Here is an 11,844-nt window from a genome sequence, read left to right as displayed (position 1 = left end):
AACCTCACAATGTTTTTCAGAAGATGAGGCAGCACACTGAGTATCTGAGCCACTCTTATGTAAAAAGTGGTACTAGAACTGTACTGTGCAATATGGTAGTCTCTAGACGCATGTTGCTACTGAGCACTTAAAACTGTGGTTAACTGAGAAACTAAATTCTAAATTACATTTACTTTTAATTCATTTAAATTAAAAATATTATACAGTCACATGCCACATAACCTTTTGCTCGGTGACAGACCACCATGTGATGGTGGTCCCTTGAGATTATAACGGAACTATACAATGGAGTAGGCTATACCACCTAGGTTTGGTACATACATAACTCTATGTGTTCGGACGACATTGCCTAATGACACATTTCTTAGAACCTATTCCCATTGTTAAGCAACATGTGACTGCACTTGGTTTAGTTATTGGAAAACTTTGAAGTATGTTTGAAACAATTTGGGCACGTAAATCTACTTTGTATGAAAGATAAAATACTTTGATGAAAATGTAGTGTCTGAATTGAGATGTGCTGTAAGTGTAAAATATATACCAGATTTCAGACTCCATATAAAAAAACTAAAATATTAATTTTTAAAATAATTGAGTACATCTTGAGATAAAATTTTGGATATGTCAAAACATATTATTAAGTCCCTTTTAAACCTGGCTATTAGAAAATTTGAAATCACATATATGACGGACATATACCTATTGGACAGAAGTGTATTAGAACAAATAAAAAATGGAGATCCGAGTTACTTCCCCAGATCTAAAATGCTGGAGGCTGGAGAGTGGGGAATGAAACTCATCTGAAGACAGCTATTGCAGATAAAAGAAGCTGTAGAATCAAGAGTTTCACTTTCACTTACTGTCACTAAAAATAAAGTCACTCTAAGGGCGTTGGCTGCAAGTCTGTGACTTCTTTTAAGTTCCAGATAAAATTGCAATTAGGTTGAGAAAGTTGTTTCCACAATTATTAAAGTGACTATGAATATGGAACATGTATATATAAATATACTATGCACATACATTATACACACATATACATGCACATATACACGTGTACAGTGCATATTTTTGACCAGTTAAATTTCTCTTTTACTTTACATGTCCCAAATAGTCTAGTTTCCCAAATGCCCAAGATAAATTCGGGACTCTACCTCAATGGTTCTCATTTGAGGATCTTGCTAAAAGTGCTGACTTTGATTTGAAGGTCTGAGTTGGGAACAAAAATTCTACATTTAAAAAAAGCTGGCTGGGCACAGTGGCGCATGCCTGTAATCCCATGAGGGAGGCTGAGGCAGGCAGATCACCTGAGGTCAGGAGTTCGAGACCAGACTGACCAAGAGATGGAGAAACCCCATCTATACTAAATATGCAAAATTAGCTGGGCCGTGGTGGCGCATGCCTGTAATCCCAGCTACTTGGGAGGCTAAGGCAGGAGAATCGCTTGAACCCGGGAGGTGGAGGTTGTGGTGAGCTGAGCTCGCACCATTGCACTCCAGCCTGGGGAACAAGACTGAAACTCTGTCTCAAAAAAACAAGCTTTCTAGTGATTAGATATGTATTTGTGTGTCTACATATATATATATTAATATATACTTTAAATTTGAATCTTCAGTTAGTTCATTCATTTTACTCAGTGATCAAAGAAACATTTTACAACATGAATTTTGAGCCCAGAGCTGCAATAGACACTTTCCTTCCATTGGATCTTCTCTTCTTCTCAGGCCCTTCGTACTTGCCTTGTTTTTACTGTATTTCATCAATTATTTTACAATACACTAAGAAAGAATTGAATGCTGCCCATTAGACTATGACATTCATTTAACCATAGCCCTATTCAAAAATGTCGAAATGTGAAAAATATGCATCTGTGATGATACATGGAATCAGTTTCCCCAGGTCTTACTTTGAGACCCACATTTAACACTGCTGATGGATACTGGGGCCTGGATGCCACTTTATACCCCTTCCCATACATGAATTCATGATGTCTCCCCCAAATAATCCCTACTTTCTTCTGAATTCTACATCTCAGTAAGCAACGCAAGCCCTAGGTAATTCAGATGCAGACAGTTCTCAGTCCATACCCTGAGAAACAATGTTCTTCAAGGAAAGTCTCTATAATTGTTCTCAGTGTTGTGATATTTATGGTTACCATCTAAGGGTTTGCTAGCTCAAAGTCAATGTTTTCTTACAGGTATTTTATAAATATACCAAGGATACCAGCCAGCCCCACAATGTAGCCTCAAGAACTACTTAGAAAGGTAGCTGTGTAACACTACTGCCTGTTTTTGAATCTTAAAATTTGCTCCTTGTTTAGGACAAAATATTTCCGGCTTGTGACTCAATATATAATATTCATTCTAGTAAATCTTTCACTAAAGCATCACTTTTATCCTAACTTTTAGGAAGGAAATCTGTCCTGGATATGACAAAAAGTCTGCAAAAAGGAAAAGGAGCCAGATGGTAACCACCTAAGTCCAGTAACCACATGATCTTGAGACTTTTTATGCTGAAATATAACCCCACTCACTTACGCACTTTAAAATGTTGTGTAATCATGACTTAGTGCCACCACTAAATGAATATGGAATGTGTTACATTTAATGTGCTCTGAGGGTACTGCTGTGTATTTTATTATATAATCATAAACCCACTGATATACCTGAATAAACCACATCCACCTCTAAAGCATCATTTCTCTCCATATCCACTTAAAACTGCAAATGGCTTAATCTAGTGTCTCAATAGACTTAAGACTTAAAAGGAGACTAAAGATGAACAAGATGAACATTTTGATAGCACTTTCTACAAAAAATGCTTTATTTAAAAATATGATCTTTTTAAAAAGGAGACAACTTTTATATACACTTACTTTAGAAACAGTCAAAAACACAACAAAATAAATTCAGATTTAGAAATGATGATTTATAACATACAATACTGGTGTGCTGAACAAGACAGTTTAAATGTATGATTCTTTTTGTCCCTTCACATTTCAATAATTCACATTTGTTAAAACTAGTGGTTGGGACTAAAGAAAAGATCATATCTGAATCCTTTCCCCTTCAGAAATCTGTCACCCTTCTGGGCAGTTACAGAAATGGCAGCAGCTAGGCAGTGTTTGTATTTCTTTGGGTGCCTGCCTCTGTGTCAAAAAATATCTCTCTGCTTTTATTAATTTTTCTATGAAATTTATTTTTATGTGGCTATAGGGCCTGGTCATATGTCCCAGGCCTTTTAAAATCTAAATTTCTAAAAATGGACACTCCGTAAGGGCAAGGAGCATACACTGCTATGACCTCATTGGACTCAGAGTTTAATGCTCTTAGGTTATCAGCAAGAGACATGATTTTGATCTTCCAGTTAGCACTCCGAAGAGCTATCAACCAATCTTTTTCAGCATGGTAGTGAAATATTTCAAACCATATTCAAACATCTAATATAGACTTATAATAAAACAGGAAAAATGGCTTGCCAAATTAAAGTGCTATGAGCTACTACATTCAAGAGGTTATCTTGATTTTCTTTTATTTTTTGAGATGGAGTCTCACTCTGTCGCCTAGGCTGGAGTGCAGAGGCATGATCTCAGCTCACTGCAACCTCTGCTCCTGGGTTCAAGCAATTCTCCCTGCCTCTCAGCCTTCTGAGTAGCTGGGACTACAGGTGCCCGCCACCAAGCCTGACTAATTTTTGTATTTTTAGTAGAGATGGGGTTTTCCTATGTTGGCCAGGCTGGTCTAGAACTCTTGACCTCAGGTGATTCACCTGCCTCAGCCTCCCAAAGTGCTGGGATTACAGCCGTGTGCCACTGCGCCTGGCCTATCTTGATTTTATAATATGATGTTTTAAAAACTATTTTCCACCATGGTCACCGCTTCTCAAACTGGGGAACTCTAGCCATCTTCCGGGAGTGTCACTTTTTTTTTTTTTTCAGACATAGACGTTTAAAAAATTTTTTAATCTTAAAAAGTCCTGTTGTATATATTCACAGGTAAAATAGGAATAATTTTAAAGATAAAACACATGACTTCAAAGAAATTACAATTTGACATCTTGGACTCTACCCATCGTACTTTATCTCCTCTGAGGAGGATTTCAGTAATTACAGCTGCGAAGCAATGACCTAGGAGATCTTGATTTCTCAAAGTGTAGCCAGGTCTTTACTGACAGTGAATGTAAATAAAATTCAAAGTCTTGGTGCATCCTCCTGAGTTCCATCTTCAGATATAATGTAATTCTCTGATTAAATATATACAGTCCTGTCTATACTGATCAGGAATTAAGTCAACGAAAGAACTCTGGACTGATTTTTATTTTTCATTGTTTATAATTAGAGGAATGCTGCAGTTAAGAAGATTACTGCTTTACAACTAAAAATACACAACACGTGTCATCAAAGGGAGTGGAACTCATGAAGCCGAAAGATTAGAACTTGACCCAGTGAAAATAATGGGGACAGTAACTGGGTGGTTTTTTCCTTCTTCCAAATTTACATTAAATTATATCATCCCTATTCTTTACTGCCCTTTTGGCTGAAGAGGTAAATACATGGTATTTTTCTGAATAATTAATTACATTACCTCCTCTAGAATCCCAAATCCACTAGGGATTCTTTCTTGACTCCAAAAGGATGCTTTCGGTATGTCATGGGTATAAACTCAAACTGCTTGCCAATTGTAACTACTTGTCAAATAGAAAGTCAATAGCCATTTTCTGTATAAATAACATTTATAAAGAACAAAATTAAGTTGCAAATGAAATTATGTCAAATTTACAGTTTCTTTTTTTAAACAATGGGTCAATGTCATCAACATTATCTGTAAATCAAGTTATCATCTGATACATTTAATAATTAAATACAGTTAAATATGACAATGGATCAAAAATGATCCTAGCTAGTTTAAGGATTAATCTAATTAATCCCACAATTTAATGAGACCATCCCAACCACATGTTATGACCTTAGAAGTTTCATGAGGATGCCACACTGCACCTATACACACTTTATCATGAGCTTTAAATCGACTGTAGAGTTTTGTGGTCTTCCAGTCCCAAATGTTTAATTTTCCATTTCCATCTCCTGAAATCACATAACTATAATGGGAAGAAAAATAAATTCAAATTATTCAAATACCTTAACCTGGTAAGGTGAATGAAGAATAGGGGAAGATACTGTCTTTTCACATTAACATTAAAAAAAAATCCAATGCAAATATACAATACTCAGAATAACAGGTAGAACATGAAGCAGTCTACAATTTGAAATTCTATTTTAAAAAACCTCCCAACCAATCTAAGAGTAGAAAATTATTTTTAACTGGGAAGACTGGGAGTCCCGGGGCCACAGTGAATGAGGTTACACAATCAGTCTCTAGATAGTCAGAAACAGAGATTGGAGAACCAATTCCACATATAGCTAGGGAACACTTTTAGATGGATTCCATCATAGTAGCTCTACCACTTTCATAATTACTTTTTGGTTTTAATATCTTTTGAATACATCTAAGACTGAATCAGAGGTAGGCCCAATTACTAAGCTAAACATACAAAGTTACTGGGATTTCTAAATTACTTCTACCTATACATTTTAACTAAGAATCATGCTGTAGGCTTCACAAATCCAGTGTGACCTAGAAATATTCAAAAGCTGGATTAGAGGTTTCAGCACAGTCAAGCTGTAGTGAAGCTGTAACTGCAACACTGTAATACACAATTAATTCTTCTGGTGTTCATTCAGTCATAGCAATACAGTGATTATAGCACTTCTAGTCTTGCTTAGAAAAGCAGAGAGAAAATAAGGCTTTGGTTATATTGACAGGGATTTAGGTGACTAAAGGGCATAAGCCTAAGTAATAGAAGGGAATATACTAAAGCAAGAACCTAAAAAAAGCAAAATGTAATTTTCCTAATTTGTTCTCACCTTTATAGCCAGCATTTTGAAAATGTTAACAGATTATCGAGTTTTCATAAAAATATATTATGTGAGAGTGATGTGTAAAGTGTTATTTGTACAACAACAGCTTATATCATATTTGAATACTAGAACGGATTAGAAGTCTTAAACTTACCTCATGTCTGGTGAAAAGTCCACCTGACAAGCGTAGCCTGCTACCATATGGCCCTTAAAAATTTTTTTCTTATTTAATCTAAATCTGTTCTGTGCTCCAAAAATTAAGATTTGGTTGTCCATTGATTGGCATGCTAGCCATTTTCCTGTAAATTCAATAAATGAGGTATTTTAGAGAAAGACTAAAACATTTTTTAAAACTTTTTATTTTAAATATGTTCACTGTGATTAATATAACTTTTGCTCCCAAATACTTTATAACACTAAAAAATAAATTTACTATACCACCTGTAAAGTGTTACAAATATGTCACTGGCAAGAGGTATTAATATATAAACTAAAGGCTTTTGCGTATACAATCCTATATCATTGAGCACTCTCATATAAAAGCTTTTTTTTTTAAAAGAATAAGGAAATATAGAAATTCCAAGTTTCATGTTAAAGAAATAAGCTAAAAGTTATGAAATGAAATGAATTTATAGTAAGTATAGACAACAGAACTATGGGAAATAGGAGAAAGAGACTTATCTGTGGTAATTATGGAATAAAGAAAGATTAACTGGTGAGAAAGCCTAGGGTTATAAAATAAAACTATACAAAAAAAGAGGTAATTTAAAAAAAATTATAGTAACTTTTTTAACAGCCACAATGCTTTTCTCTACTTAGGATTCATCAAAGCCCCCAGAGCCTAAACTGCAGTGTCTATAGTCATGCGCCACTTAACAATCTTTCAGTCAATGATGGACCACACATATGACAGTGGTCTCATAAGATTATAGAGCCAAATTTTTACTGTATCTTTTCTATATTTAGATATGTTTCAATACACAAATGCTTACCACTGACTACATTATTCAGAACAGCAACATGCCATACAGGGGTAGAGCCTAGGAGCAACAGGCTATACCATACAGCCTGGGGTAAGCAGGCTGTACCATCCAGGTTTGTGTAAGTACTCTGTATGATGTTCATAAAATGACAAAATCACCTAATGCTGCATTTCTCACAAGTACCCTTGTTGTTAGGAATGCATGACTATACTTCCACCCTATATACAGTCATTCCTTGGTATCTGTTGGGAACTGGTTCCAGGATATGCACTCCCTACCCAATACCAAAATCCACAGATGCTCAAGTTCCTTATATAAAATGGCATAGTATTTGCATATAACCTACACATATCTCCTGTATATATTAAATCACCTCTCGATTACTTACAATGCCTAATACAACATACATGCTTTGTACCTAGTTGCTATCCTGTGTTTTTTAATTTGTATTTTTAATTGTTATATTGTTATTTTTTACTGTTTGTTTTGTTGAATATTCTGGACTCGTGCTGGTTGAATCCCAGGATGTGGTGCTCATGGACACGAAGGGCCAACAGTACATGTAAACATTACTAAGTAAGGAAATAGACTCGATGCCTGAGTGGGTAAATGGCCTTGTTCAAGATGGGCACAAAATTTGTAACAGGTGGTTTAAAAATAAGCTACGTGAAATGTAGATGCACAGTGATGAAGTATATAATCTAGCAATTATCAAAAAAGGATTCACTTAGGTTGCTTTTCTTATAAAAAAGATAGAGCATTTGACAACTATTACCATTTGCTTGTGTCAGAGGCCCTGATGGAACAGCAAACTCTTCCTTGCCCCATTATGTGAGTTGACAGTGGCCTCGATGACAATGTCCCCCAAATATCAGAACCCCCACTTTAAGACTCTCATGTAGAGCTATAATTACATCAGTATATTGTCAGTATATCTGTAGCACAAATTATCTTGTACTGAAGACAATGGATTAAACAATATTAAATAGATTTATCTTTTTAATTTTTGCCTGAGGAAATTTTTTATAGTGAATTGCTAAAGTGTTCTCATTATAAAGAATCAGACCAAAATTTCCTATCCCCTGAAAGAGATTACAATAAACCATTATTATTATTTTTTTTAGAGAGAAGGGTCTTGCTCTGTTGCCCAGGCTGGAGTATAGTCATGCAATCATAGTCAACCTCCTGACTCAAGCAAACTGCCCATCTCGGCCTCCCAAGTAGCTAGAACTACAAACGTGCACCACCACGCCAGTTGATTTTTAAAATTTTATTTTGTAGAGACGAGGTCTCTCTATGTTGCCCAGGCTAGTCTCAGACTCTTGGGGTCAAGTGATTCTCCTGCCTTGGCCAATCATTATTAAATAATGTACTGAATGTGATTCTGTTTGGAAGGAGAATGAGAAAAGAATACTCTGGCCGGGCATAGTAGTTTAGGCCTGTAATCCCAGCACCTTGGGAGGCTGAGGAGGGAGGATAACTTGAGCCCAGGAGTTTGAGGCTAGCCTGGGCAACAAAGGGAGACCCTTGTTTCTTCAAAAAAGAAAAGAAAAGAAAAGAAAAGAAAACTGATTGTTAAACAGAAATCTTCTGATGTTCAATCAATGTTAGCAGTAAATCATTTTTTAATTTTTATTTTAAAAAAGACAGAAAAGTAGGTGAGGTGACTTACATATGAAAGCCAGTAATTCTTTCTAATATTGTAAAGATTACCTTATACAAGTAATGGCACTGTGACAAACTTTCCCAAGAAGGAAGGGGCCAAAGTTCTTTTGAATACAGAAATCACACTGTATCTTAAAAGCTCATTTAAAAATACAACCTACACACTAACTCACCATTTGGAGACAAAGTCACTGCAGGCATTGAGTGCATACTGGGTTCTGCTATATACTTGAAATCCACAGGGATATCCCTAAAAATTTTAAATAGGATATCGGAATAAGCAATTTTTATAAAGTACCTTCTGAAGAATTATCTCTGGAACAAAGGAATAATATGCAAATAAAAGCAAACTCTTGAAATTATGTATTTAATAAATCTTTCATGAAACTTTCTGGAAGAAGAAAAATCACAAGATGACACTGTATTACTTATGGTGAATCTTGTACTTCATAAATGACTTCCCATGATCATTATAACAGTGACAGTGATTTTGTTTTCTATTTGATTTAAACCTGGCCTTTATGTTAAAAAATCTGTTACTAAAAGTTCTTTAATAATGTACCATGGCAACGGGTACACTAAAATCTCAGAATTCATCACGATATAATTCATCCATGTAGCCAAAACCCATTTTTAGTCCAAAAGCTGTTGAAGTAAAAATAAATAAATCAATTAAAAATGTACCATGGTAGGGCAAAGCAAGATGTCTGAGGCAAGCCTAGGGGGAAGTGTTATTTTACCAGCCAGTCAACCTTAACTCGAGTGGGTGAGAGTGTTAAAGAGCCTGCAGCAATGCAGGAGGATGACAGGCAAAGCTGTAGGGATCTGTGAGCTGGTCTAGCCCATCCAGAAATGATGATAAATTATGATAAATAAATGCTTGGTACCTGGACTATTTTCAGTTTACATGTAAAGCATTTCAAATGTGTTTGGTGAAGGAGAAAAAACATTAAAAAGAAAAAAAAAACTCACATGAATGATACAAAGAATGAAAGAAAAAAAAAATAAAAAACTAGCCACCTAAATTTAGAACCATCAAAAGTTCTAAGTGCCTTTTCATTTTCAATATTCTCCAAGCTAAAAATCCTTTTCTGAAAGGAGTTTTGGTCTTGTTGCTTTTCATGAAACCAGAAATATTTTTTACAGAGTAATGTGTGGGAAATGTAATCTGATGAGTAACACAGATTATACAGCAGCAATTTCAATTTCAAACCCTGTTTCAAGTTCCAATACTCTGGTTAACTGTAAAACAATAATAATGTGCCTTAATATAAGGATTTTCTCTATTTATCCACCCATCCAGCAGAAGGAGCAAATGACTAGAAGAAACTTCTATCAGGGTCGTGGTCAGAGGAAAACATTTTCAGGTATAACCTGGGGAATAACATCATTTGTCAGATCTCCAACCCTTTATACCTCTATGGTACCAATGAGAACTGACATTTAGAATGACTCAAATGTATTAAAAAGATCTGCGATCGAAAAAAGGCTTGTTTCTTCCTTCCTTGTACTTATTGTTAGTGGTTAGCTATTTTACAATATGAATTAAAACATGAGAATTTTCTAAATTAACCGTATTCCAGGTTCATATCGATCAATGTGTTAACAAAAGTAAACAAAGAAATTCAAATGGATACCTTATTTCAAGGAATCTTCATACCAGGAGCTTGGAAGAAGAATTGGAACTACGCTGTGGACTTCATTATTTCTAGCAACAATGCCTGCTAGGCATAAACACAACATGGCTCGGCACGGCGGCTCACACCTGCAATCCCAGCACTTTGGGAGGCCAAGACGGGTGGACCACCTGAGGTCAGGAGTTTGAGACCAGCCTGGCCAACATGGCAAAACCCTGTCTCTACTAAAAATACAAAAATTTGCTGGGTGTGGTGGCACAGGCCTGTAATCCCAGCTACTCGGGAGGTTGAGGCAGGAAAATTGCCTGAAGCCAGGGGGCGAAGGCTGCAGTGAGCCGAGATCATGCCACTGCACTCGACACTCCAGCCTGAGCGACAGAGTGAGACTCCATCGCAAAAATAAACAAACAAACAAACAAACAAACACAGCACTATTTTCTAATTGGATACTGTAACTCAGTATAATAAGCTAGTAATTCATATCTTGCAAATAATCTCCAGTTTAAAAATGAATTCACCAAAAAAAACACCTAATAAATATCTATGAATTTTTAAAGCTAAAATATAAACAGTAGTGTCAACTTCCATAAAATTTTCTTTAAGAAATATTTTACCAAAATAAATACCTTCTGGAGAAAACACGTCTATGACATTTCATGCATTTGGTCAATTAAAATACCATGAGTTGGCCTGGTGCGGTGGCTCACGCCTGTAATCCCAGCACTTAGCGAGGCCGAGGTGGGCGGATCATGAGGTCAAGAGATTGAAACCATCCTGGCTAACATGGTGAAACCCTGTCTCTACTAAAAATACAAAAATTAGCTAAGGGTAGTGGCGCATGCCTGTAGTCCCAGTACTTGGGAGGCTGAGGCAGTAGAATCACTTGAACCTAGGAGGTGGAGGTTGCAGTGAGCCAAGATTGTGCCACTGCACTCCAGCATAGGTGACAGAGTGAGACACTCCCTCAAAAAAAAAAAAAAAAGTTGCTGAATATCTAATACAGTCTTTTATTCTCCTTTAGAACATAATACAGTTAGTTTGTATAGTTTTACTTAAGAAAGCCAAGTTTCCTTTTCTTGTATTATTATGGTACTCTAAGCAGGTACAGAGTATAAAAGTTTGGCAAACACCACTTGTCTGAAGGCCCCAGTGTTGCTAATTTTCCCAGAGAGGAGGTCAGCTATCACTTTGCGGAGGTCAGGGCGTCCCTTCCTCTCCTAAGAAAGTGGCCATCACTAGTAATTGCTCTTAGGGATGATTTATGCAGTAACGCACAGTTCCGGCGCTCCTGAGCTGGTTTTGCTTCCTACTTGTCTTTGTAGCAGGACAGACCCTCACATTTATTACTTTCTCACTAATCAAATCAAATACAAGTTATTACTACCTTCTCTCCTTACCAGTCCCCTCATTCATCTAACTATCCATCCACATGATCAAGAATTCAAGTTTTGTGAGGCCAGTAGTTTGTGACCAGCCCAGCAAACAGAGTGAGATCCTGTTTCTACAAAAAACTTAAAAATTAGCCTGGCATGGTGGCATGCACCTGTAGTCCCAGTCACTCAGGAGTCTAAGGGAGGAGGATCGCTTGAGCCCAGAGCCCAGTAGTACAAGGTTGCAGTAAGCTATGACTGCACCACTACATCTA

At 36.3% G+C, this 11,844-nt stretch overlaps 1 protein-coding gene across 1 annotated transcript in view; it reads right to left on the bottom strand.

The window, feature by feature from the left end:
• Positions 1 to 2,796: 2,796 nt before the first annotated feature.
• Positions 2,797 to 11,844, bottom strand: part of CDC40 (cell division cycle 40) — a 50,077-nt gene continuing 41,029 nt past the window's right edge. Inside the window, exons 14-16 of the mRNA XM_025381863.1 lie at positions 8,736 to 8,812; positions 6,069 to 6,213; positions 2,797 to 5,094 (exon numbers count right to left, since the gene is read on the bottom strand). Of these exons, the coding sequence (XP_025237648.1) occupies positions 4,917 to 5,094; positions 6,069 to 6,213; positions 8,736 to 8,812 (400 nt within the window). The 3' untranslated portion in view covers positions 2,797 to 4,916. The remainder of the gene's footprint in view (positions 5,095 to 6,068; positions 6,214 to 8,735; positions 8,813 to 11,844) is intronic.

Source organism: Theropithecus gelada, chromosome 4 (genome assembly GCF_003255815.1).
Source record: "Theropithecus gelada isolate Dixy chromosome 4, Tgel_1.0, whole genome shotgun sequence".
NCBI classification, from domain to species: Eukaryota; Metazoa; Chordata; class Mammalia; order Primates; family Cercopithecidae; genus Theropithecus; species Theropithecus gelada.
The sequence above is the reverse complement of the archived record's forward strand: the minus strand, read 5'-3'. Positions and strand labels throughout refer to the sequence as shown.